We start from the raw sequence: 24,332 nt of genomic DNA, 5'->3' as shown, positions 1-24,332 counted from the left end.
TGTTTTGTCCCCTCCCATCTGGAGTATCAAAAGCATGCCCAGTTGAGACGCTGGGGTGCTTAACTTGTTTGGGTGTTTGAGCACTTGGGTTGGCCATGGTGCAAAAATGTTTGGGTATGGATTTTGCCTTGTTGTCTCTTAGGAAGTGGAAATAGAGAGGAAGGGATTTTCATTCCCCTTTAGACGCTTCCTACAAGATGCAGCAGACTGCAGTGGGAGAATCCTCTTCTCTCTCATGAGAGGAAGGCCCTTAACCCCAACGATATAACATTCGAGCCAGCCAGGAGTCGAACCTAGAATCTTCTGATCCGTAGTCAGACGCGTTATCCATTGCGCCACTGGCCCTGTGTTATGTTGTGTACCCTCCCATTTGGAGGGTCAAAATCATGCCCAGTTCAGACGCTGAGGTGCTTAACTTGTTTGCGTGTTTGAGCATTTGGGTTGGTCATGGTGCAAAAATGTTTGGGTATGGATTTTGCCTTATTGTCTCTTAGGAAGTGGAAATAGAGAGGAAAGGATTATCATTCCCCTTTAGACACTTCCTACACTATGCAGCGGAATACAGTGGGAGAATCCTCTTCTCTCTCACGATGGGAGGGCCCCCACCAGAGGGACATAATATTCAAACCAGCCAGGGGTCGAACCTAGAATCTTCTGATCCGTAGTCAAACGCGTTTTCCATTGCGCCACTGGCCCTGTGTTATGTTGTGTCCCCTCCCATCTGGAGGATCAAAAGCATGCCCAGTTGAGACGCTGAGGTGCTTAACTTGTTTGGGTGTTTGAGCATTTGGGTTGGCCATGGTGCAAAAATATTTGGGTATGGATTTTGCTTTGTTGTCTCTTAGGAAGTGGAAATAGAGAGGAAAAGATTATCATTCCCCTTTAGACGCTTCCTACAACATGCAGCGGACTGCAGTGGGAGAATCCTCTTCTCTCTCATGAGAGGAAGGCCCTTAACCCCAGCGATATAACGTTCGAGCCAGCCAGGAGTCGAACCTAGAATCTTCTGATCCGTAGTCAGACACGTTATCCCTTGCGCCACTGGCCCTGTGTTATGTTGTGTCCCCTCCCATCTGAAGGGTCAAAAGCATGCCCAGTTCAAACGCTGAGGTGCTTAACTTGTTTGCGTGTTTGAGCATTTGGGTTGGCCATGGTGCAAAAATGTTTGGGTGTGGATTTCGCCTTATTGTCTCTTAGGAAGTGGAAATAGAGAGGAAAGGATTATCATTCCCCTTTAGACGCTTCCTACAATATGCAGCGGAATACAGTGGGAGAATCCTCTTGTCTCTCACGAGGGGAGGGCCCCCACCAGAGGGACATGATATTCAAACCAGCCAGGGGTCGAACCTAGAATCTTATGATCCGTAGTCAAACGCGTTTTCCATTGCGTCACTGGCCCTGTGTTATGTTTTGTCCCCTCCCATCTGGAGGATCAAAAGCATGCCCAGTTGAGACGCTGGGGTGCTTAACTTGTTTGGGTGTTTGAGCACTTGGGTTGGCCATGGTGCAAAAATGTTTGGGTATGGATTTTGCCTTGTTGTCTCTTAGGAAGTGGAAATAGAGAGGAAAGGATTTTCATTCCCCTTTAGACGCTTCCTACAAGATGCAGCAGACTGCAGTGGGAGAATCCTCTTCTCTCTCATAAGAGGAGGGCCCTTAAACACAGGGATTTAACAATCGAGCAAGCCAGAAGTTGAACCAAGAATCTTCTGATCTGTAGTCAGACGCGTTTTCCATGGCGCCACTGGCCCTGTATCATGATGCGTCCCCTCCCATCTGGAGGATCAAAAGCATGCCCAGTTGAGACGCTGGGGTGCTTAACTTGTTTGGGTGTTTGAGCACTTGGGTTGGCCATGGTGCAAAAATGTTTGGGTATGGATTTTGCCTTGTTGTCTCTTAGGAAGTGGAAATAGAGAGGAAAGGATTTTCATTCCCCTTTAGACGCTTCCTACAACATGCAGCGGACTGCAGTGGGAGAATCCGCTTCTCTCTCATGAGAGGAAGGCCCTTAACCCCAGCGATATAACATTCGAGCCAGCCAGGAGTCGAACCTAGAATCTTCTGATCCGTAGTCAGACGCGTTATCCATTGCCCCACTGGCCCTGTGATATGTTGTGTACCCTCCCATCTGGAGGGTCAAAATAATGCCCAGTTCAGACGCTGAGATGCTTAACTTGTTTGCGTGTTTGAGCATTTGGGTTGGTCATGGTGCAAAAATCTTTGGGTATGGATTTTGCCTTATTGTCTCTTAGGAAGTGGAAATAGAGAGGAAAGGATTATCATTCCCCTTTAGACGCTTCCTACAATATGCAGCGGAATACAGTGGGAGAATCCTCTTGTCTCTCACGAGGGGAGGGCCCCCACCAGAGGGACATAATATTCAAACCAGCCAGGGGTCGAACCTAGAATCTTCTGATCCGTAGTCAAACGCGTTTTCCATTGCGCCACTGGCCCTGTGTTATGTTGTGTCCCCTCCCATCTGGAGGATCAAAAGCATGCCCAGTTGAGACGCTGAGGTGCTTAACTTGTTTGGGTGTTTGAGCATTTGGGTTGGCCATGGTGCGAAAATATTTGGGTATGGATTTTGCTTTGTTGTCTCTTAGGAAGTGGAAATAGAGAGGAAAAGATTATCAATCCCCTTTAGACGCTTCCTACAACACGCAGCGGACTGCAGTGGGAGAATCCTCTTCTCTCTCATGAGAGGAAGGCCCTTAACCCCAGCGATATAACATTCGAGCCAGCCAGGAGTCGAACCTAGAATCTTCTGATCCGTAGTCAGACGCGTTATCCATTGCGCCACTGGCCCTGTGTTATGTTGTGTACCCTCCCATCTGGAGGGTCAAAATCATGCCCAGTTCAGACGCTGAGGTGCTTAACTTGTTTGCGTGTTTGAGCATTTGGGTTGGTCATGGTGCAAAAATGTTTGGGTATGGATTTTGCCTTATTGTCTCTTAGGAAGTGGAAATAGAGAGGAAAGGATTATCATTCCCCTTTAGACGCGTCCTACACTATGCAGCGGAATACAGTGGGAGAATCCTCTTCTCTCTCACGATGGGAGGGCCCCCACCAGAGGGACATAATATTCAAACCAGCCAGGGGTCGAACCTAGAATCTTCTGATCCGTAGTCAAACGCGTTTTCCATTGCGCCACTGGCCCTGTGTTATGTTGTGTCCCCTCCCATCTGGAGGATCAAAAGCATGCCCAGTTGAGACGCTGAGGTGCTTAACTTGTTTGGGTGTTTGAGCATTTGGGTTGGCCATGGTGCAAAAATATTTGGGTATGGATTTTGCTTTGTTGTCTCTTAGGAAGTGGAAATAGAGAGGAAAAGATTATCATTCCCCTTTAGACGCTTCCTACAACATGCAGCGGACTGCAGTGGGAGAATCCTCTTCTCTCTCATGAGAGGAAGGCCCTTAACCCCAGCGATATAACGTTCGAGCCAGCCAGGAGTCGAACCTAGAATCTTCTGATCCGTAGTCAGACACGTTATCCCTTGCGCCACTGGCCCTGTGTTATGTTGTGTCAGACATGGGACCAAGTCACACATGTGCAAGTCTCAAGTAAGTCCCAAGTATTTTTTTCTTGGGCAAGTCAAGTCAAGTCAAGTCACAGGCTGTGTCAAGTCAAGTCAAGTCAAGTCCTGTAATAGGTCAAGTCAAGTCCAAGTCAAGTCACCTTTGGCGTACTGTTGTAATTTTAGCTTCAGAATCTGATCTTAATAAAGTGAAAGGCAATATATAAGAAATCAAGTAATCATCCTTGGCTAATGTGCCTAACCTGTAATAAAATATTTGTATCCTAAATACTCATGTTCAGTAAAATACATCATAGACTCAAACAAACAGTGATATCGTCAGTATTTGGTATTTATTGACAGAAAAAGTGATCTGTAGATCGAAACCCAAACTTTTACTTTTTTTTTACTTTTACAAAGTAACAATAACAGCTAAAACAAATACTAACTTACAGAGGATTAAACTGTCACATTTCTCTTGCTCTTTTCTTTGCAGATTTCTCTCTCACACGCTTTCTGTCACTCACTCAAACAGTATATCCATAAGTCAATCCCTTTTTATGAGGAAACAAATAACAGCTAAAACAAATAGCTTATTATTATTAAACTTTGTTACATTTCTCCTCTCTCTCTCACTCACACACTCACACTCACTCACTCACTCACTCACTCACTCACTCACTCACTCACTCACTCACTCACTCACTCACTCACTCACTCACTCACTCACAATGACACAAATTAACTCACTCACTCAGTCACTGTATATCCATCAGTCATTCCCTTTTTACAAGGTATTGCATTTGCAAAATAGAAGATTAGACAGGGTCTTATCTGCAAGCCGAGCTCGATGGGGTCTCATAATGATTCCACCATGGCTGAAGACTCTTTCCACTGGGGAACTTGAGGCTGGCACTGACAAAGCTTTCATTGCAACAGGAAAAAGGGCAGGGAGGACAGCCCTGTTTGCGTCCCAGAAGGACAGACAAGGCTGCCCACAACAAAGAGAAAAATAGTTATTTAGTTGTGTCTCTGGGTTGGTGGTTGGGTCCTGCTTGCGGCGTTTTTTGTAGCCTGAGAATAGGCCAGTGCTGTCTTCTTGCTGGCTTTCGCTTTCCTCCTCTAGGAATTCAGGACTCTGGGATGTTGTGTGAGGTTGCACCTCACGTAGAATCAGATCTAATTAAAACAAAGAAAAAAAAGGGCAAGCGTAAGATCTCATGAGCATTATTCAAAATTGAACATCCACAGTTTGATACGCTTGCAAAATCATCTCTAAAATGGATTATAATACTCATATAACTGTTTTGAATTACATTTCCATAATTTGATAATGGTGACACGCCTAAGTGTACATCACGTTAAAAAAAAAAAATCCACTGACCTTTTACCATGTCAACAATGTTATTCTTGACATCATCGGTGACAAGCACATCATGCTGAAGCCACATCATGGAGAAAGCCGGGTCCAGGACAGCTGACCTGATGTAGACTGGGTCTGCAAATGGCAGCTCTTCCCCTGATGCAGCTGACAACATCTTCACATTAACGAAGATTCCCCGGAACCGTTTCTTCAAAGAGAATTGCAGGCTATGGATCATGCTTCCCAGGAAGCGCACTTGCGGCTTGAGTCTTTCCAAGTGGTGGTTAAGAGACAATACACAGGGGAGGACAGAGCTAATCGTCACAATCTTCTCTCCCTGAGTAAGATCAGTGGCCTCTGCAAATGGCTGTAGCACATCACAAAGTTCCTTCATCAAGTTCCACTCCCTAATTGAGAAGACCAGCTCACTGTGTCCCGTGTTCTGAACAACACTGCACAAGTCCTGGTGACTGAATGAGAGCACTGCCTTGACTTGTCGGAAAGTTGAATTCCACCGTGTGTTTACAGCAGCGGGTATCCCTCGCTGATCAAACTTCTCCTCAAACGCATCTTTAAAGGTGCTGGATGTATGCAAGAGAGAGCTAAGCTTGGAGCATTTTGCAAAGGAACTGTTCATGATCCGTGCATCCTTGAGACCATCACCAACAGCTAACTGCAGAGTATGCGCAAAGCATTGCTGACGTTTAGGGCTTCCTCTGTTGATTGTGCGGTCCACAGTCTCCCAGTCACCTCTGGAGAGGTCTTCCCACAATTCTTCATCATCCAGATTGTCATCATCGGTTACTTCGTCATCTTGATCCTTCGGAAAACAGACTGAAAATGCTCGCTTCATATTCGCAGCATTATCACAGATTATGAAGTCGAGTTTTTTCCGAATGCCATAATCCTCACACAGGGAATCAAAGGCTTCAGCAATGCGCTCTCCTGTGTGAGATCCCTTGAATCTGCTGCATGCCAGCAGGTATGACTTCAGCATGACTCCTTCTGAGGTTGTTAAGACATGGCCAGTGACTCCCAAAAAGCCGCGCATCCTCCTATCTGACCAAATGTCTATGGTAACCGACACATGGTCTACACCAGCAAGAATCACTTTGATCTTTTCTTGCATGTCTGCAACAAGTGATTCTATTGTTGAAGTTATTGTTCTGCGGCAGATAGGCTGGTATTTGGAGTCGACCACAGACATGAAGTGCCTGAAATGTTTATTTTCCGTCATTGAAAGGGGCATGCTACATCCAATCACAAGATCTGTAACAATAGCATTGGTTATGGACTTCTGTTTGGGATGATTTGCTGAATATGCTTCCAGAGGACGAGACTGGATGAACTGTGATATTGCAGGCTGTGTAGTATCAGTGCAGGCGTTTCTTGTCCTTTCATACTCTGCATATCTGTGAAGCAGATGCAAAAACAAGAATGAGATGTCCTGTATGGTTGGGCAGACATGAAATCATGACATATGGTTAAAAAAACAGTTGTTTGAAACTTTCTGTATTTTTTTTTATCTATCTTCTGGATGATATTACTTAATATCAAATCAACTGTAACTGAAGCTTTTACCACATTTTTTTACTTTTTTATGCTCATAAAGCTGGTATATCTTAACCATGTGATAGTTAATAAATAAAACAATTTATTTAACATTTCCAACCATGAAATCAAAATTTTTAAAGAAAATAATGAGCTAATATTTATTTTTATACTAAAAAGTTACTAAAAAAAAACTACAAAAAAAACTTCCATAATTGTCGACTTAGTGGTCTTAATTATAAGATTGGATTAACATTATTGTCACTATTTGATTTGGAGACTACTGGCATAACTTTTGATCTAGCCTGCACGATTGAGGCGGTTTTAGCGTGATGACGTTGTAGTCTGATTGGTTGTAGCATAGTCCAGTAGTACACAGAGGCATTTGATCAACGCAGCCTCTCGGATGGTTGGCCAGACTAAACTCGTGTGATGAGTTTATCACACGTTTATCACAGTTTATTAATAGTCGCGATAGCCAGGCTTTATTGTTGCACTTTTATTGCACTTTATTGTTGTCAATGTCTACGCATAGGACAGTGTGGAACGTAATTTCGATTCCGTTTTATGTCAAGTACATTTGAAGGAACTGGCAAATAAAACTGACTTTGACTTGACTATGTACGATCAGCATGCCTGTGAAAAAGAGCGGATCCCCCTGCAGCTGCCGCCAACCCCACACTCTCCCCAATCGTGGAAGGTGCCCTTTTGCCAACACTTCCAAATTATATGCAGATTGAGACTATAACATTAAGGCAAAGACACATTTTTCAGGGATGTGATTTTTCCGCTAATTCGCGGAATTCCGCTTTCGCTCCAAAAATAAAATTTTAAAATTTCCGATTCTTTTAAATGGTAAAAAAAACGATTTCGTCTCGACAGCGTTCCATTTTAGTGTTTCCGTAACTGAAATGAAACGTACTTGCGATTGGTTGAAGTCTCCGTGTTGACCAATAAACGCGCTCCTTATAAAGGCGTAGGAGTATGCCATTGTTCATTTCTCACACGTTTTTGCCGAGTGTTTAAAGAAAGATGTCCGAGATCGAACGCAAAGATGCTCCGCGAGTTAAAGAAATTGCTAAGATCGTAAAAAAACAAGTTTCGATCGGACTGGTTAGAGAAGGAATTATCTACAAATGTTGGTGACCCCGACGTGATCCAATGTAGCGAGCAGAGACGGGAGTCGTAAGCAGAGTGTCAAACAAAGGTGCCAACGAAAGCTGCTTTAATGACATTTAAACTGGCGATAACAAAACAAACACGAGAGTGGCTAGAACCGGCCGAATTAAGAGTCCCCCTAGGAACTCGCTAACTAAACAATGGTTCCGTGGGTGAATTATGTACAACCCACTACAGTACTTTCATTTATAGATAACATCTTCTTCTATAACAAAGACATTTATGGTATGTTCTAATATGAGTTACTTTTCATTTGGTCATGATACAATTATTTGTTCATGAAATTTGAACTCTTCAACATGATTTATGTGTTAACTTAGTAATCACATGAGTTAGATATGATGATATTCTCAGTGATAGTTTTTAATAGCAAAGGCAGTCCAATGTTTTTTAATGTGACTGATTTTGAGTTGACTTAAACTGTAATTTTATATGGGATAGTTCAAAATACATTGAAAATGTATGCTGTTGTTTTGTCTATTTCTTTGTCATCTGAGTGCATTGAAAGTACTTAAAAACACGGAAAACCCATGACCTCCGGGGGGCTTCGCCCCACTTCTCCCCCCACCAGGGCACTGCCCTGGACCTAGCTGGGTGCCCGCGGCCCCCAGACCCCCGCCTAATTTTCAGATAATTTCACTTTGGTCAAATCACATCCCTGATTTTTGATCATGTACAGTGCACGTGTCCTTCTCAACTTCACCGCTTAGCCTACCCTATTTTCTCAATTAGACAGCCCGTTTATCCGTAGCTCCTAGCTCAATATGCCTGGCTTGTCTTTTGCGTTACCCGTTGTAGGATAGACGAGGCACTATGAGCACAAATGCATTCGTTTTACTCAAACATACTGCAATGTTTATAAAAGTAAATGAATGAAGCATCATTGACGCAGGTTACGATAACCTCTCGTCTCTGCATAAGAATGTCACAATGATAAACTGAAACCCCCCTGTGCAGCGGCTAAATCGCCCTGCCGCTCACTCTTAGCTAACAACCAAAGAGTAAGCAACTGGACTTTTTAGAGATTGAGCTGTAGATGTTCCTCATGGAAGTTCCTCAAGCTCAAATTAGAAGTCCAGTTGCCTACAACTAAACTGTATGGATAAAATGACCTGGGTGAATGACAATATTCACAGACATTAGCCAACATCCAACTCACCAGATATTAACACATTGACAAACAGATATTAACACTGACAAACACTTACTGGGCAGAATGGCTCTTCAAATGTCGGATGAAATTTGAGGTGGTGGTCTGGCTGTCCGAAATTTTCCCGTTGCAAAATTTGCACTGCGCTGTTCGCCGTTTACCTTCTTCACAGAAGTTTTTGAAGCCAAAAGTTACTACCCTCGGAGCAGACATGCTGACTTCAGGTGGTTGCCGTGGAGGTGTGTGGCGCATGGGCAGAGTGGGCGTGACATGAGAGCGTTTCTCAGCCCGCATCCCGTACTGTAATTGTCAACATTATTTAAATAATGAAATATATATATATATATGAACACGCAAGTCATTCAAGTCATCGTGGCTCAAGTCAAGTCAAGTCCCGAGTCTTAGATTGCCAAGTCCAAGTCAAGTCACAAGTCATAAAAACAGCGACTCGAGTCGACTCGAGTCCAAGTCACTAAGTCTCAAGTCCCCATGTCTGTGTTGTGTCCCCTCCCATCTGAAGGGTCAAAAGCATGCCCAGTTCAAACGCTGAGGTGCTTAACTTGTTTGCGTGTTTGAGCATTTGGGTTGGCCATGGTGCAAAAATGTTTGGGTGTGGATTTCGCCTTATTGTCTCTTAGGAAGTGGAAATAGAGAGGAAAGGATTATCATTCCCCTTTAGACGCTTCCTACAATATGCAGCGGAATACAGTGGGAGAATCCTCTTGTCTCTCACGAGGGGAGGGCCCCCACCAGAGGGACATGATATTCAAACCAGCCAGGGGTCGAACCTAGAATCTTCTGATCCGTAGTCAAACGCGTTTTCCATTGCGTCACTGGCCCTGTGTTATGTTTTGTCCCCTCCCATCTGGAGGATCAAAAGCATGCCCAGTTGAGACGCTGGGGTGCTTAACTTGTTTGGGTGTTTGAGCACTTGGGTTGGCCATGGTGCAAAAATGTTTGGGTATGGATTTTGCCTTGTTGTCTCTTAGGAAGTGGAAATAGAGAGGAAAGGATTTTCATTCCCCTTTAGACGCTTCCTACAAGATGCAGCAGACTGCAGTGGGAGAATCCTCTTCTCTCTCATAAGAGGAGGGCCCTTAAACACAGGGATTTAACAATCGAGCAAGCCAGAAGTTGAACCAAGAATCTTCTGATCTGTAGTCAGACGCGTTTTCCATGGCGCCACTGGCCCTGTATCATGATGCGTCCCCTCCCATCTGGAGGATCAAAAGCATGCCCAGTTGAGACGCTGGGGTGCTTAACTTGTTTGGGTGTTTGAGCACTTGGGTTGGCCATGGTGCAAAAATGTTTGGGTATGGATTTTGCCTTGTTGTCTCTTAGGAAGTGGAAATAGAGAGGAAAGGATTTTCATTCCCCTTTAGACGCTTCCTACAACATGCAGCGGACTGCAGTGGGAGAATCCGCTTCTCTCTCATGAGAGGAAGGCCCTTAACCCCAGCGATATAACATTCGAGCCAGCCAGGAGTCGAACCTAGAATCTTCTGATCCGTAGTCAGACGCGTTATCCATTGCCCCACTGGCCCTGTGATATGTTGTGTACCCTCCCATCTGGAGGGTCAAAATAATGCCCAGTTCAGACGCTGAGATGCTTAACTTGTTTGCGTGTTTGAGCATTTGGGTTGGTCATGGTGCAAAAATGTTTGGGTATGGATTTTGCCTTATTGTCTCTTAGGAAGTGGAAATAGAGAGGAAAGGATTATCATTCCCCTTTAGACGCTTCCTACAATATGCAGCGGAATACAGTGGGAGAATCCTCTTGTCTCTCACGAGGGGAGGGCCCCCACCAGAGGGACATAATATTCAAACCAGCCAGGGGTCGAACCTAGAATCTTCTGATCCGTAGTCAAACGCATTTTCCATTGCGCCACTGGCCCTGTGTTATGTTGTGTCCCCTCCCATCTGGAGGATCAAAAGCATGCCCAGTTGAGACGCTGAGGTGCTTAACTTGTTTGGGTGTTTGAGCATTTGGGTTGGCCATGGTGCGAAAATATTTGGGTATGGATTTTGCTTTGTTGTCTCTTAGGAAGTGGAAATAGAGAGGAAAAGATTATCAATCCCCTTTAGACGCTTCCTACAACATGCAGCGGACTGCAGTGGGAGAATCCTCTTCTCTCTCATGAGAGGAAGGCCCTTAACCCCAGCGATATAACATTCGAGCCAGCCAGGAGTCGAAACTAGAATCTTCTGATCCGTAGTCAGACGCGTTATCCATTGCGCCACTGGCCCTGTGTTATGTTGTGTACCCTCCCATCTGGAGGGTCAAAATCATGCCCAGTTCAGACGCTGAGGTGCTTAACTTGTTTGCGTGTTTGAGCATTTGGGTTGGTCATGGTGCAAAAATGTTTGGGTATGGATTTTGCCTTATTGTCTCTTAGGAAGTGGAAATAGAGAGGAAAGGATTATCATTCCCCTTTAGACGCTTCCTACACTATGCAGCGGAATACAGTGGGAGAATCCTCTTCTCTCTCACGATGGGAGGGCCCCCACCAGAGGGACATAATATTCAAACCAGCCAGGGGTCGAACCTAGAATCTTCTGATCCGTAGTCAAACGCGTTTTCCATTGCGCCACTGGCCCTGTGTTATGATGTGTCCCCTCGCATCTGGAGGATCAAAAGCATGCCCAGTTGAGACGCTGAGGTGCTTAACTTGTTTGGGTGTTTGAGCATTTGGGTTGGCCATGGTGCAAAAATATTTGGGTATGGATTTTGCTTTGTTGTCTCTTAGGAAGTGGAAATAGAGAGGAAAAGATTATCATTCCCCTTTAGACGCTTCCTACAACATGCAGCGGACTGCAGTGGGGGAATCCTCTTCTCTCTCATGAGAGGAAGGCCCTTAACCCCAGCGTTATAACATTCGAGCCAGCCAGGAGTCGAACCTAGAATCTTCTGATCCGTAGTCAGACACGTTATCCATTGCGCCACTGGCCCTGTGTTATGTTGTGTCCCCTCCCATCTGAAGGGTCAAAAGCATGCCCAGTTCAAACGCTGAGGTGCTTAACTTGTTTGCGTGTTTGAGCATTTGGGTTGGCCATGGTGCAAAAATGTTTGGGTATGGATTTCGCCTTATTGTCTCTTAGGAAGTGGAAATAGAGAGGAAAGGATTATCATTCCCCTTTAGACGCTTCCTACAATATGCAGCGGAATACAGTGGGAGAATCCTCTTGTCTCTCACGAGGGGAGGGCCCCCACCAGAGGGACATAATATTCAAACCAGCCAGGGGTCGAACCTAGAATCTTCTGATCCGTAGTCAAACGCGTTTTCCATTGCGTCACTGGCCCTGTGTTATGTTTTGTCCCCTCCCATCTGGAGGATCAAAAGCATGCCCAGTTGAGACGCTGGGGTGCTTAACTTGTTTGGGTGTTTGAGCACTTGGGTTGGCCATGGTGCAAAAATGTTTGGGTATGGATTTTGCCTTGTTGTCTCTTAGGAAGTGGAAATAGAGAGGAAAGGATTTTCATTCCCCTTTAGACGTTTCCTACAAGATGCAGCAGACTGCAGTGGGAGAATCCTCTTCTCTCTCATGAGAGGAGGGCCCTTAAACACAGGGATTTAACAATCGAGCAAGCCAGAAGTTGAACCAAGAATCTTCTGATCTGTAGTCAGACGCGTTTTCCATGGCGCCACTGGCCCTGTATCATGATGCGTCCCCTCCCATCTGGAGGATCAAAAGCATGCCCAGTTGAGACGCTGGGGTGCTTAACTTGTTTGGGTGTTTGAGCACTTGGGTTGGCCATGGTGCAAAAATGTTTGGGTATGGATTTTGCCTTGTTGTCTCTTAGGAAGTGGAAATAGAGAGGAAAGGATTTTCATTCCCCTTTAGACGCTTCCTACAACATGCAGCGGACTGCAGTGGGAGAATCCCCTTCTCTCTCATGAGAAGAAGGCCCTTAACCCCAGCAATATAACATTCGAGCCAGCCAGGAGTCGTACCTAGAATCTTCTGATCCGTAGTCAGACGCGTTATCCATTGCGCCACTGGCCCTGTGTTATGTTGTGTACCCTCCCATCTGGAGGGTCAAAATAATGCCCAGTTCAGACGCTGAGATGCTTAACTTGTTTGCGTGTTTGAGCATTTGGGTTGGTCATGGTGCAAAAATGTTTGGGTATGGATTTTGCCTTATTGTCTCTTAGGAAGTGGAAATAGAGAGGAAAGGATTATCATTCCCCTTTAGACGCTTCCTACAATATGCAGCGGAATACAGTGGGAGAATCCTCTTGTCTCTCACGAGGGGAGGGCCCCCACCAGAGGGACATAATATTCAAACCAGCCAGGGGTCGAACCTAGAATCTTCTGATCCGTAGTCAAACGCGTTTTCCATTGCGCCACTGGCCCTGTGTTATGTTGTGTCCCCTCCCATCTGGAGGATCAAAAGCATGCCCAGTTGAGACGCTGAGGTGCTTAACTTGTTTGGGTGTTTGAGCATTTGGGTTGGCCATGGTGCGAAAATATTTGGGTATGGATTTTGCTTTGTTGTCTCTTAGGAAGTGGAAATAGAGAGGAAAAGATTATCAATCCCCTTTAGACGCTTCCTACAACACGCAGCGGACTGCAGTGGGAGAATCCTCTTCTCTCTCATGAGAGGAAGGCCCTTAACCCCAGCGATATAACATTCGAGCCAGCCAGGAGTCAAACCTAGAATCTTCTGATCCGTAGTCAGACACGTTATCCATTGCGCCACTGGCCCTGTGTTATGTTGTGTCCCCTCCCATCTGAAGGGTCAAAAGCATGCCCAGTTCAAACGCTGAGGTGCTTAACTTGTTTGCGTGTTTGAGCATTTGGGTTGGCCATGGTGCAAAAATGTTTGGGTATGGATTTCGCCTTATTGTCTCTTAGGAAGTGGAAATAGAGAGGAAAGGATTATCATTCCCCTTTAGACGCTTCCTACAATATGCAGCGGAATACAGTGGGAGAATCCTCTTGTCTCTCACGAGGGGAGGGCCCCCACCAGAGGGACATAATATTCAAACCAGCCAGGGGTCGAACCTAGAATCTTCTGATCCGTAGTCAAACGCGTTTTCCATTGCGTCACTGGCCCTGTGTTATGTTTTGTCCCCTCCCATCTGGAGGATCAAAAGCATGCCCAGTTGAGACGCTGGGGTGCTTAACTTGTTTGGGTGTTTGAGCACTTGGGTTGGCCATGGTGCAAAAATGTTTAGGGATGGATTTTGCCTTGTTGTCTCTTAGGAAGTGGAAATAGAGAGGAAAGGATTTTCATTCCCCTTTAGACGCTTCCTACAAGATGCAGCAGACTGCAGTGGGAGAATCCTCTTCTCTCTCATGAGAGGAAGGCCCTTAACCCCAGCGATATAACATTCGAGCCAGCCAGGAGTCGAACCTAGAATCTTCTGATCCGTAGTCAGACGCATTATCCATTGCGCCACTGGCCCTGTGTTATGTTGTGTACCCTCCCATCTGGAGGGTCAAAATCATGCCCAGTTCAGACGCTGAGGTGCTTAACTTGTTTGCGTGTTTGAGCATTTGGGTTGGTCATGGTGCAAAAATGTTTCGGTATGGATTTTGCCTTATTGTCTCTTAGGAAGTGGAAATAGAGAGGAAAGGATTATCATTCCCCTTTAGACGCTTCCTACACTATGCAGCGGAATACAGTGGGAGAATCCTCTTGTCTCTCACGAGGGGAGGGCCCCCACCAGAGGGACATAATATTCAAACCAGACAGGGGTCGAACCTAGAATCTTCTGATCCGTAGTCAAACGCGTTTTCCATTGCGCCACTGGCCCTGTGTTATGTTGTGTCCCCTCCCATCTGGAGGATCAAAAGCATGCCCAGTTGAGACGCTGAGGTGCTTAACTTGTTTGGGTGTTTGAGCATTTGGGTTGGCCATGGTGCAAAAATATTTGGGTATGGATTTTGCTTTGTTGTCTCTTAGGAAGTGGAAATAGAGAGGAAAAGATTATCATTCCCCTTTAGACGCTTCCTACAACATGCAGCGGACTGCAGTGGGAGAATCCTCTTCTCTCTCATGAGAGGAAGGCCCTTAACCCCAGCGATATAACATTCGAGCCAGCCAGGAGTCGAACCTAGAATCTTCTGATCCGTAGTCAGACACGTTATCCCTTGCGCCACTGGCCCTGTGTTATGTTATGTCCCCTCCCATCTGAAGGGTCAAAAGCATGCCCAGTTCAAACGCTGAGGTGCTTAACTTGTTTGCGTGTTTGAGCATTTGGGTTGGCCATGGTGCAAAAATGTTTGGGTGTGGATTTCGCCTTATTGTCTCTTAGGAAGTGGAAATAGAGAGGAAAGGATTATCATTCCCCTTTAGACGCTTCCTACAATATGCAGCGGAATACAGTGGGAGAATCCTCTTGTCTCTCACGAGGGGAGGGCCCCCACCAGAGGGACATAATATTCAAACCAGCCAGGGGTCGAACCTAGAATCTTCTGATCCGTAGTCAAACGCGTTTTCCATTGCGTCACTGGCCCTGTGTTATGTTTTGTCCCCTCCCATCTGGAGGATCAAAAGCATGCCCAGTTGAGACGCTGGGGTGCTTAACTTGTTTTGGTGTTTGAGCACTTGGGTTGGCCATGGTGCAAAAATGTTTGGGTATGGATTTTGCCTTGTTGTCTCTTAGGAAGTGGAAATAGAGAGGAAAGGATTTTCATTCCCCTTTTGACGCTTCCTACAAGATGCAGCAGACTGCAGTGGGAGAATCCTCTTCTCTCTCATGAGAGGAGGGCCCTTAAACACAGGGATTTAACAATCGAGCAAGCCAGAAGTTGAACCAAGAATCTTCTGATCTGTAGTCAGACGCGTTTTCCATGGCGCCACTGGCCCTGTATCATGATGCGTCCCCTCCTATCTGGAGGATCAAAAGCATGCCCAGTTGAGACGCTGGGGTGCTTAACTTGTTTGGGTGTTTGAGCACTTGGGTTGGCCATGGTGCAAAAATGTTTGGGTATGGATTTTGCCTTGTTGTCTCTTAGGAAGTGGAAATAGAGAGGAAAGGATTTTCATTCCCCTTTAGACGCTTCCTACAACATGCAGCGGACTGCAGTGGGAGAATCCGCTTCTCTCTCATGAGAGGAAGGCCCTTAACCCCAGCGATATAACATTCAAGCCAGCCAGGAGTCGAACCTAGAATCTTCTGATCCGTAGTCAGACGCGTTATCCATTGCGTCACTGGCCCTGTGTTATGTTGTGTACCCTCCCATCTGGAGGGTCAAAATCATGCCCAGTTCAGACGCTGAGGTGCTTAACTTGTTTGCGTGTTTGAGCATTTGGGTTGGTCATGGTGCAAAAATGTTTGGGTATGGATTTTTCCTTATTGTCTCTTAGGAAGTGGAAATAGAGAGGAAAGGATTATCATTCCCCTTTAGACGCTTCCTACACTATGCAGCGGAATACAGTGGGAGAATCCTCTTCTCTCTCACGATGGGAGGGCCCCCACCAGAGGGACATAATATTCAAACCAGCCAGGGGTCGAACCTAGAATCTTCTGATCCGTAGTCAAACGCGTTTTCCATTGCGCCACTGGCCCTGTGTTATGTTGTGTCCCCTCCCATCTGGAGGATCAAAAGCATGCCCAGTTGAGACGCTGAGGTGCTTAACTTGTTTGGGTGTTTGAGCATTTGGGTTGGCCATGGTGCAAAAATATTTGGGTATGGATTTTGCTTTGTTGTCTCTTAGGAAGTGGAAATAGAGAGGAAAAGATTATCATTCCCCTTTAGACGCTTCCTACAACATGCAGCGGACTGCAGTGGGAGAATCCTCTTCTCTCTCATGAGAGGAAGGCCCTTAACCCCAGCGATATAACGTTCGAGCCAGCCAGGAGTCGAACCTCTAATCTTCTGATCCGTAGTCAGACACGTTATCCCTTGCGCCACTGGCCCTGTGTTACGTTGTGTCCCCTCCCATCTGAAGGGTCAAAAGCATGCCCAGTTCAAACGCTGAGGTGCTTAACTTGTTTGCGTGTTTGAGCATTTGGGTTGGCCATGGTGCAAAAATGTTTGGGTGTGGATTTCGCCTTATTGTCTCTTAGGAAGTGGAAATAGAGAGGAAAGGATTATCATTCCCCTTTAGACGCTTCCTACAATATGCAGCGGAATACAGTGGGAGAATCCTCTTGTCTCTCACGAGGGCAGGGCTCCCACCAGAGGGACATGATATTCAAACCAGCCAGGGGTCGAACCTAGAATCTTCTGATCCGTAGTCAAACGCGTTTTCCATTGCGTCACTGGCCCTGTGTTATGTTTTGTCCCCTCCCATCTGGAGGATCAAAAGCATGCCCAGTTGAGACGCTGGGGTGCTTAACTTGTTTGGGTGTTTGAGCACTTGGGTTGGCCATGGTGCAAAAATGTTTGGGTATGGATTTTGCCTTGTTGTCTCTTAGGAAGTGGAAATAGAGAGGAAAGGATTTTCATTCCCCTTTAGACGCTTCCTACAAGATGCAGCAGACTGCAGTGGGAGAATCCTCTTCTCTCTCATAAGAGGAGGGCCCTTAAACACAGGGATTTAACAATCGAGCAAGCCAGAAGTTGAACCAAGAATCTTCTGATCTGTAGTCAGACGCGTTTTCCATGGCGCCACTGGCCCTGTATCATGATGCGTCCCCTCCCATCTGGAGGATCAAAAGCATGCCCAGTTGAGACGCTGGGGTGCTTAACTTGTTTGGGTGTTTGAGCACTTGGGTTGGCCATGGTGCAAAAATGTTTGGGTATGGATTTTGCCTTGTTGTCTCTTAGGAAGTGGAAATAGAGAGGAAAGGATTTTCATTCCCCTTTAGACGCTTCCTACAACATGCAGCGGACTGCAGTGGGAGAATCCGCTTCTCTCTCATGAGAGGAAGGCCCTTAACCCCAGCGATATAACATTCGAGCCAGCCAGGAGTCGAACCTAGAATCTTCTGATCCGTAGTCAGACGCGTTATCCATTGCCCCACTGGCCCTGTGTTATGTTGTGTACCCTCCCATCTGGAGGGTCAAAATAATGCCCAGTTCAGACGCTGAGATGCTTAACTTGTTTGCGTGTTTGAGCATTTGGGTTGGTCATGGTGCAAAAATGTTTGGGTATGGATTTTGCCTTATTGTCTCTTAGGAAGTGGAAATAGAGAGGAAAGGATTATCATTCCCCTTTAGACGCTTCCTACAATATGCAGCGGAATACAGTGGGAGAATCCTCTTGTCTCTCACGAGGGGAGGGCCCCCACCAGAGGGACATAATATTCAAACCAGCCAGGGGTCGAACCTAGAATCTTCTGATCCGTAGTCAAACGCGTTTTCCATTGCGCCACTGGCCCTGTGTTATGTTGTGTCCCCTCCCATCTGGAGGATCAAAAGCATGCCCAGTTGAGACGCTGAGGTGCTTAACTTGTTTGGGTGTTTGAGCATTTGGGTTGGCCATGGTGCGAAAATATTTGGGTATGGATTTTGCTTTGTTGTCTCTTAGGAAGTGGAAATAGAGAGGAAAAGATTATCAATCCCCTTTAGACGCTTCCTACAACATGCAGCGGACTGCAGTGGGAGAATCCTCTTCTCTCTCATGAGAGGAAGGCCCTTAACCCCAGCGATATAACATTCGAGCCAGCCAGGAGTCGAAACTAGAATCTTCTGATCCGTAGTCAGACACGTTATCCATTGCGCCACTGGCCCTGTGTTATGTTGTGTCCCCTCCCATCTGGAGGGTCAAAAGCATGCCCAGTTCAGACGCTGAGGTGCTTAACTTGTTTGCGTGTTTGAGCATTTAGGTTGGCCATGGTGCAAAAATGTTTGGGTATGGATTTTGCCATGTTGTCTCTTAGGAAGTGGAAATAGAGAGAAAAGGATTATCATTCCCCTTTAGACGCTTCCTACAATATGCAGCGGAATACAGTGGGAGAATCCTCTTGTCTCTCACGAGGGGAGGGCCCCCACCAGAGGGACATAATATTGTGGGAGAATCCTGTTCTCTCTCATGAGAGGAAAGCCCTTAACCCCAGCGATATAACATTCGAGCCAGCCAGGAGTCGAACCTAGAATCTTCTGATCCGTAGTCAGACGCGTTATCCATTGCGCCACTGGCCCTGTGTTATGTTGTGTACCCTCCCATCTGGAGGGTCAAAATCATGCCCAGTTCAGACGCTGAGGTGCTTAACTTGTTTGGGTGTTTGAGCACTTGGGTTGGCCATGGTGCAAAAATGTTTGGGTATGGATTTTGCCTTGTTGTCTCTTAGGAAGTGGAAATAGAGAGGAAAGGATTTTCATTCCCCTTTAGACGCTTCCTACAAGATGCAGCAGACTGCAGTGGGAGAATCCTCTTCTCTCTCATGAGAGGAAGGCCCTTAACCCCAGCAATATAACATTCGAGCCAGCCAGGAGTCGAACCTAGAATCTTCTGATCCGTAGTCAGACGCGTTATCCATTGCGCCACTGGCCCTGTGTTAAGTTGTGTCCCCTCCCATCTGAAGGGTCAAAAGCATGCCCAGTTCAAACGCTGAGGTGCTTAACTTGTTTGCGTGTTTGAGCATTTGGGTGTGCCATGGTGCAAAAATGTTTGGGTATGGATTTTGCCTTATTGTCTCTTAGGAAGTGGAAATAGAGAGGAAAGGATTATCATTCCCCTTTAGACGCTTCCTACAATATGCAGCGGAATACAGTGGGAGAATCCTCTTGTCTCTCACGAGGGGAGGGCCCCCACCAGAGGGACATAATATTCAAACCAGCCAGCGGTCGAACCTAGAATCTTCTGATCCGTAGTCAAACGCGTTTTCCATTGCGCCACTGGCCCTGTGTTATGTTGTGTCCCCTCCCATCTGAAGGGTCAAAAGCATGCCCAGTTCAAACGCTGAGGTGCTTAACTTGTTTGCGTGTTTGAGCATTTGGGTTGGTCATGGTGCAAAAATGTTTGGGTATGGATTTTGCCTTATTGTCTCTTAGGAAGTGGAAATAGAGAGGAAAGGATTATCATTCCCCTTTAGACGCTTCCTACAATATGCAGCGGAATACAGTGGGAGAATCCTCTTGTCTCTCACGAGGGGAGGGCCCCCACCAGAGGGACATAATATTCAAACCAGCCAGCGGTCGAGCCTAGAATCTTCTGATCCGTAGTCAAACGCGTTTTCCATTGCGCCACTGGCCCTGTGTTATGTTGTGTCCCCTCCCATCTGGAGGATCAAAAGCATGCCCAGTTGAGACGCTGAGGTGCTTAACTTGTTTGGGTGTTTGAGCATTTGGGTTGGCCATGGTGCGAAAATATTTGGGTATGGATTTTGCTTTGTTGTCTCTTAGGAAGTGGAAATAGAGAGGAAAAGATTATCATTCCCCTCTAGACGCTTCCAACAACATGCAGCGGACTGCAGTGGGAGAATCCTGTTCTCTCTCATGAGAGGAAAGCCCTTAACCCCAGCGATATAACATTCGAGCCAGCCAGGAGTCGAACCTAGAATCTTCTGATCCGTAGTCAGACGCGTTATCCATTGCGCCACTGGCCCTGTGTCATGTTGTGTACCCTCCCATCTGGAGGGTCAAAATCATGCCCAGTTCAGACGCTGAGGTGCTTAACTTGTTTGCGTGTTTGAGCATTTGGGTTGGTCATGGTGCAAAAATGTTTGGGTATGGATTTTGCCTTATTGTCTCTTAGGAAGTGGAAATAGAGAGGAAAGGATTATCATTCCCCTTTAGACGCTTCCTACACTATGCAGCGGAATACAGTGGGAGAATCCTCTTGTCTCTCACGAGGGGAGGGCCCCCACCAGAGGGACATAATATTCAAACCAGCCAGGGGTCGAACCTAGAATCTTCTGATCCGTAGTCAAACGCGTTTTCCATTGCGCCACTGGCCCTGTGTTATGTTGTGTCCCCTCCCATCTGGAGGATCAAAAGCATGCCCAGTTGAGACGCTGAGGTGCTTAACTTGTTTGGGTGTTTGAGCATTTGGGTTGGCCATGGTGCGAAAATATTTGGGTATGGATTTTGCTTTGTTGTCTCTTAGGAAGTGGATATAGAGAGGAAAAGATTATCATTCCCCTTTAGACGCTTCCTACAACATGCAGCGGACTGCAGTGGGAGAATCCTCTTCTCTCTTATGAGAGGAAGGCCCTTAACCCCAGCGATATAACATTCGAGCCAGCCAGGAATCGAACCTGGAATCTTCTAATCCGTAGTCAGACACGTTATCCATAGCGCCACTGGCCCTGTGTTATGTTGTGTCCCCTCCCATCTGGAGGGTCAAAAGCATGCCCAGTTGAGACGCTGAGGTGCTTAACTTGTTTGGGTGTTTGAGCATTTGGGTTGGCCATGGTGCAAAAATATTTGGGTATGGATTTTGCCTTGTTGTCTCTTAGGAAGTGGAAATAGAGAGGAAAAGATTATCATTCCCCTTTAGACGCTTCCTACAACATGCAGCGGACTACAATGGGAGAATCCTCTTCTCTCTCATGAGAGGAAGGCCCTTAACCCTAGTGATATAACATTCAAGCCAGCCAGGAGTCGAACCTAGAATCTTCTGATCCGTAGTCAGACGCGTTATCCATTGCGCCACTGGCCCTGTGTTATGTTGTGTCCCCTCCCATCTGGAGGGTCAAAAGCATGCCCAGTTCAGACGCTGAGGTGCTTAACTTGTTTGCGTGTTTGAGCATTTAGGTTGGCCATGGTGCAAAAATGTTTGGGTATGGATTTTGCCATGTTGTCTCTTAGGAAGTGGAAATAGAGAGAAAAGGATTATCATTCCCCTTTCAACGCTTCCTACAACATGCAGCGGAATACAGTGGGAGAATCCTCTTCTCTCTCATGAGAGGAGGGCCCTTAAACACAGGGATTTAACAATCGAGCAAGCCAGGAGTCGAACCAAGAATCTTCTGATCTGTAGTCAGACGCGTTATCCATTGCGCCACTGGCCCTGTGTTATGTTGTGTCCCCTCCCATCTCGAGGGTCAAAATCATGCCCAGTTCAGACGCTGAGATGCTTAACTTGTTTGCGTGTTTGAGCATTTGGGTTGGTCATGGTGCAAAAATGTTTGGGTATGGATTTTGCCTTATTGTCTCTTAGGAAGTGGAAATAGAGAGGAAAGGATTATCATTCCCCTTTAGACGCTTCCTACAATATGCAGCGGAATACAGTGGGAGAATCCTCTTGTCTCTCACGAGGGGAGGGCCCCCACCAGAGGGACATAATATTCAAACCAGCCAGGGGTCGAACCTAGAATCTTCTGATCCGTAGTCAAACGCGTTTTCCATTGCGCCACTGGCCCTGTGTTATGTTGTGTCCCCTCCCATCTGGAGGATCACAAGCATGCCCAGTTGAGACGCTGAGGTGCTTAACTTGTTTCGGTGTTTGAGCATTTGGGTTGGCCATGGTGCGAAAATATTTGGGTATGGATTTTGCTTTGTTGTCTCTTAGGAAGTGGAAATAGAGAGGAAAAGATTATCATTCCCCTTTAGACGCTTCCTACAACATGCAGCGGACTGCAGTGGGAGAATCCTCTTCTCTCTCCTGAGAGGAAGGCCCTTAACCCCAGCGATATAACATTCGAGCCAGCCAGGAGTCGAACCTAGAATCTTCTGATCCGTAGTCAGACGTGTTATCCATTGCGCCACTGGCCCTGTGTTATGTTGTGTACCCTCCCATCTGGAGGGTCAAAATCATGCCCGGTTCAGACGCTGAGGTGCTTAACTTGTTTGCGTGTTTGAGCATTTGGGTTGGTCATGGTGCAAAAATGTTTGGGTATGGATTTTGCCTTATTGTCTCTTAGGAAGTGGAAATAGAGAGGAAAGGATTATCATTCCCCTTTAGACGCTTCCTACACTATGCAGCGGAATACAGTGGGAGAATCCTCTTGTCTCTCACGAGGGGAGGGCCCCCACCAGAGGGACATAATATTCAAACCAGCCAGGGGTCGAACCTAGAATCTTCTGATCCGTAGTCAAACGCGTTTTCCATTGCGCCACTGGCCCTGTGTTATGTTGTGTCCCCTCCCATCTGGAGGATCAAAAGCATGCCCAGTTGAGACGCTGAGGTGCTTAACTTGTTTGGGTGTTTTAGCATTTGGGTTGGTCATGGTGCAAAAATGTTTGGGTATGGATTTTGCCTTATTGTCTCTTAGGAAATGGAAATAGAGAGGAAAGGATTATCATTCCCCTTCAGACGCTTCCTACACTATGCAGCGGAATACAGTGGGAGAATCCTCTTGTCTCTCACGAGGGGAGGGCCCCCACCAGAGGGACATAATATTCAAACCAGCCAGGGGTCGAACCTAGAATCTTCTGATCCGTAGTCAAACGCGTTTTCCATTGCGCCACTGGCCCTGTGTTATGTTGTGTCCCCTCCCTTCTGGAGGATCAAAAGCATGCCCAGTTGAGACGCTGGGGTGCTTAACTTGTTTGGGTGTTTGAGCACTTCGGTTGGCCATGGTGCAAAAATGTTTGGGTATGGATTTTGCCTTGTTGTCTCTTATGAAGTGGAAATAGAGAGGAAAGGATTTTCATTCCCCTTTAGACGCTTCCTACAATATGCAGCGGAATACAGTGGGAGAATCCTCTTGTCTCTCACGAGGGGAGGGCCCCCACCAGAGGGACATAATATTGTGGGAGAATCCTGTTCTCTCTCATGAGAGGAAAGCCCTTAACCCCAGCGATATAACATTCGAGCCAGCCAGGAGTCGAACCTAGAATCTTCTGATCCGTAGTCAGACGCGTTATCCATTGCGCCACTGGCCCTGTGTTATGATGTGTACCCTCCCATCTGGAGGGTCAAAATCATGCCCAGTTCAGACGCTGAGGTGCTTAACTTGTTTGGGTGTTTGAGCACTTGGGTTGGCCATGGTGCAAAAATGTTTGGGTATGGATTTTGCCTTGTTGTCTCTTAGGAAGTGGAAATAGAGAGGAAAGGATTTTCATTCCCCTTTAGACGCTTCCTACAAGATGCAGCAGACTGCAGTGGGAGAATCCTCTTCTCTCTCATGAGAGGAAGGCCCTTAACCCCAGCAATATAACATTCGAGCCAGCCAGGAGTCGAACCTAGAATCTTCTGATCCGTAGTCAGACGCGTTATCCATTGCGCCACTGGCCCTGTGTTATGTTGTGTCCCCTCCCATCTGAAGGGTCAAAAGCATGCCCAGTTCAAACGCTGAGGTGCTTAACTTGTTTGCGTGTTTGAGCATTTGGGTGTGCCATGGTGCAAAAATGTTTGGGTATGGATTTTGCCTTATTGTCTCTTAGGAAGTGGAAATAGAGAGGAAAGGATTATCATTCCCCTTTAGACGCTTCCTACAATATGCAGCGGAATACAGTGGGAGAATCCTCTTGTCTCTCACGAGGGGAGGGCCCCCACCAGAGGGACATAATATTCAAACCAGCCAGCGGTCGAACCTAGAATCTTCTGATCCGTAGTCAAACGCGTTTTCCATTGCGCCACTGGCCCTGTGTTATGTTGTGTCCCCTCCCATCTGAAGGGTCAAAAGCATGCCCAGTTCAAACGCTGAGGTGCTTAACTTGTTTGCGTGTTTGAGCATTTGGGTTGGCCATGGTGCAAAAATATTTGGGTATGGATTTTGCTTTGTTGTCTCTTAGGAAGTGGAAATAGAGAGGAAAAGGATTATCATTCCCCTTTAGACGCTTCCTA

General features: G+C 46.5%; 1 protein-coding gene and 27 non-coding genes across 28 annotated transcripts; all 28 read right to left on the bottom strand.

The window, feature by feature from the left end:
- Nucleotides 1-272: 272 nt before the first annotated feature.
- trnar-acg (transfer RNA arginine (anticodon ACG)) lies at nucleotides 273-345 on the bottom strand. Its single transcript has one exon. It is a non-coding gene; the product is annotated as a tRNA-Arg (tRNA).
- Nucleotides 346-623: 278 nt separating this feature from the next.
- trnar-acg (transfer RNA arginine (anticodon ACG)) lies at nucleotides 624-696 on the bottom strand. The gene has a single exon. It is a non-coding gene; the product is annotated as a tRNA-Arg (tRNA).
- A 279-nt stretch (nucleotides 697-975) lies between these two features.
- On the bottom strand, nucleotides 976-1,048 carry trnar-acg (transfer RNA arginine (anticodon ACG)). Its single transcript has one exon. It is a non-coding gene; the product is annotated as a tRNA-Arg (tRNA).
- Nucleotides 1,049-2,381: 1,333 nt separating this feature from the next.
- Nucleotides 2,382-2,454, bottom strand: trnar-acg (transfer RNA arginine (anticodon ACG)). The gene has a single exon. It is a non-coding gene; the product is annotated as a tRNA-Arg (tRNA).
- Nucleotides 2,455-2,733: 279 nt separating this feature from the next.
- trnar-acg (transfer RNA arginine (anticodon ACG)) lies at nucleotides 2,734-2,806 on the bottom strand. The gene has a single exon. It is a non-coding gene; the product is annotated as a tRNA-Arg (tRNA).
- A 278-nt stretch (nucleotides 2,807-3,084) lies between these two features.
- trnar-acg (transfer RNA arginine (anticodon ACG)) lies at nucleotides 3,085-3,157 on the bottom strand. Its single transcript has one exon. It is a non-coding gene; the product is annotated as a tRNA-Arg (tRNA).
- A 279-nt stretch (nucleotides 3,158-3,436) lies between these two features.
- trnar-acg (transfer RNA arginine (anticodon ACG)) lies at nucleotides 3,437-3,509 on the bottom strand. The gene has a single exon. It is a non-coding gene; the product is annotated as a tRNA-Arg (tRNA).
- Nucleotides 3,510-3,991: 482 nt separating this feature from the next.
- On the bottom strand, nucleotides 3,992-6,070 carry LOC148366988 (zinc finger BED domain-containing protein 4-like). Its single transcript, XM_088333792.1, has 2 exons — nucleotides 4,900-6,070; nucleotides 3,992-4,694 (listed from the first exon to the last, which is right to left on the bottom strand). Exons 1-2 carry the CDS (start codon nucleotides 6,005-6,007, stop codon nucleotides 4,303-4,305), a joined length of 1,500 nt encoding a protein of 499 aa, XP_088189918.1. The 5' UTR covers nucleotides 6,008-6,070; the 3' UTR covers nucleotides 3,992-4,302.
- Nucleotides 6,071-10,932: 4,862 nt separating this feature from the next.
- On the bottom strand, nucleotides 10,933-11,005 carry trnar-acg (transfer RNA arginine (anticodon ACG)). The gene has a single exon. It is a non-coding gene; the product is annotated as a tRNA-Arg (tRNA).
- Nucleotides 11,006-11,283: 278 nt separating this feature from the next.
- trnar-acg (transfer RNA arginine (anticodon ACG)) lies at nucleotides 11,284-11,356 on the bottom strand. The gene has a single exon. It is a non-coding gene; the product is annotated as a tRNA-Arg (tRNA).
- Nucleotides 11,357-11,635: 279 nt separating this feature from the next.
- trnar-acg (transfer RNA arginine (anticodon ACG)) lies at nucleotides 11,636-11,708 on the bottom strand. Its single transcript has one exon. It is a non-coding gene; the product is annotated as a tRNA-Arg (tRNA).
- A 1,333-nt stretch (nucleotides 11,709-13,041) lies between these two features.
- On the bottom strand, nucleotides 13,042-13,114 carry trnar-acg (transfer RNA arginine (anticodon ACG)). Its single transcript has one exon. It is a non-coding gene; the product is annotated as a tRNA-Arg (tRNA).
- Nucleotides 13,115-13,393: 279 nt separating this feature from the next.
- On the bottom strand, nucleotides 13,394-13,466 carry trnar-acg (transfer RNA arginine (anticodon ACG)). The gene has a single exon. It is a non-coding gene; the product is annotated as a tRNA-Arg (tRNA).
- A 630-nt stretch (nucleotides 13,467-14,096) lies between these two features.
- On the bottom strand, nucleotides 14,097-14,169 carry trnar-acg (transfer RNA arginine (anticodon ACG)). Its single transcript has one exon. It is a non-coding gene; the product is annotated as a tRNA-Arg (tRNA).
- A 630-nt stretch (nucleotides 14,170-14,799) lies between these two features.
- On the bottom strand, nucleotides 14,800-14,872 carry trnar-acg (transfer RNA arginine (anticodon ACG)). The gene has a single exon. It is a non-coding gene; the product is annotated as a tRNA-Arg (tRNA).
- A 1,333-nt stretch (nucleotides 14,873-16,205) lies between these two features.
- Nucleotides 16,206-16,278, bottom strand: trnar-acg (transfer RNA arginine (anticodon ACG)). The gene has a single exon. It is a non-coding gene; the product is annotated as a tRNA-Arg (tRNA).
- Nucleotides 16,279-17,963: 1,685 nt separating this feature from the next.
- Nucleotides 17,964-18,036, bottom strand: trnar-acg (transfer RNA arginine (anticodon ACG)). Its single transcript has one exon. It is a non-coding gene; the product is annotated as a tRNA-Arg (tRNA).
- A 690-nt stretch (nucleotides 18,037-18,726) lies between these two features.
- Nucleotides 18,727-18,799, bottom strand: trnar-acg (transfer RNA arginine (anticodon ACG)). The gene has a single exon. It is a non-coding gene; the product is annotated as a tRNA-Arg (tRNA).
- A 279-nt stretch (nucleotides 18,800-19,078) lies between these two features.
- Nucleotides 19,079-19,151, bottom strand: trnar-acg (transfer RNA arginine (anticodon ACG)). Its single transcript has one exon. It is a non-coding gene; the product is annotated as a tRNA-Arg (tRNA).
- A 981-nt stretch (nucleotides 19,152-20,132) lies between these two features.
- On the bottom strand, nucleotides 20,133-20,205 carry trnar-acg (transfer RNA arginine (anticodon ACG)). Its single transcript has one exon. It is a non-coding gene; the product is annotated as a tRNA-Arg (tRNA).
- A 278-nt stretch (nucleotides 20,206-20,483) lies between these two features.
- On the bottom strand, nucleotides 20,484-20,556 carry trnar-acg (transfer RNA arginine (anticodon ACG)). Its single transcript has one exon. It is a non-coding gene; the product is annotated as a tRNA-Arg (tRNA).
- A 631-nt stretch (nucleotides 20,557-21,187) lies between these two features.
- On the bottom strand, nucleotides 21,188-21,260 carry trnar-acg (transfer RNA arginine (anticodon ACG)). Its single transcript has one exon. It is a non-coding gene; the product is annotated as a tRNA-Arg (tRNA).
- A 630-nt stretch (nucleotides 21,261-21,890) lies between these two features.
- On the bottom strand, nucleotides 21,891-21,963 carry trnar-acg (transfer RNA arginine (anticodon ACG)). The gene has a single exon. It is a non-coding gene; the product is annotated as a tRNA-Arg (tRNA).
- A 279-nt stretch (nucleotides 21,964-22,242) lies between these two features.
- Nucleotides 22,243-22,315, bottom strand: trnar-acg (transfer RNA arginine (anticodon ACG)). The gene has a single exon. It is a non-coding gene; the product is annotated as a tRNA-Arg (tRNA).
- A 278-nt stretch (nucleotides 22,316-22,593) lies between these two features.
- On the bottom strand, nucleotides 22,594-22,666 carry trnar-acg (transfer RNA arginine (anticodon ACG)). Its single transcript has one exon. It is a non-coding gene; the product is annotated as a tRNA-Arg (tRNA).
- Nucleotides 22,667-22,944: 278 nt separating this feature from the next.
- Nucleotides 22,945-23,017, bottom strand: trnar-acg (transfer RNA arginine (anticodon ACG)). Its single transcript has one exon. It is a non-coding gene; the product is annotated as a tRNA-Arg (tRNA).
- A 338-nt stretch (nucleotides 23,018-23,355) lies between these two features.
- On the bottom strand, nucleotides 23,356-23,428 carry trnar-acg (transfer RNA arginine (anticodon ACG)). The gene has a single exon. It is a non-coding gene; the product is annotated as a tRNA-Arg (tRNA).
- A 279-nt stretch (nucleotides 23,429-23,707) lies between these two features.
- trnar-acg (transfer RNA arginine (anticodon ACG)) lies at nucleotides 23,708-23,780 on the bottom strand. Its single transcript has one exon. It is a non-coding gene; the product is annotated as a tRNA-Arg (tRNA).
- Between the last annotated feature and the right edge of the window lie 552 nt (nucleotides 23,781-24,332).

This window comes from Urocampus carinirostris, chromosome 4 (assembly GCF_059441175.1).
Source record: "Urocampus carinirostris isolate Australia breed hairy pipefish chromosome 4, RoL_Ucar_1.0, whole genome shotgun sequence".
Taxonomy (NCBI): domain Eukaryota; kingdom Metazoa; phylum Chordata; class Actinopteri; order Syngnathiformes; family Syngnathidae; genus Urocampus; species Urocampus carinirostris.
Note: the sequence above shows the minus strand (reverse complement) of the source record. Positions and strands in the feature narration are given on the sequence as shown.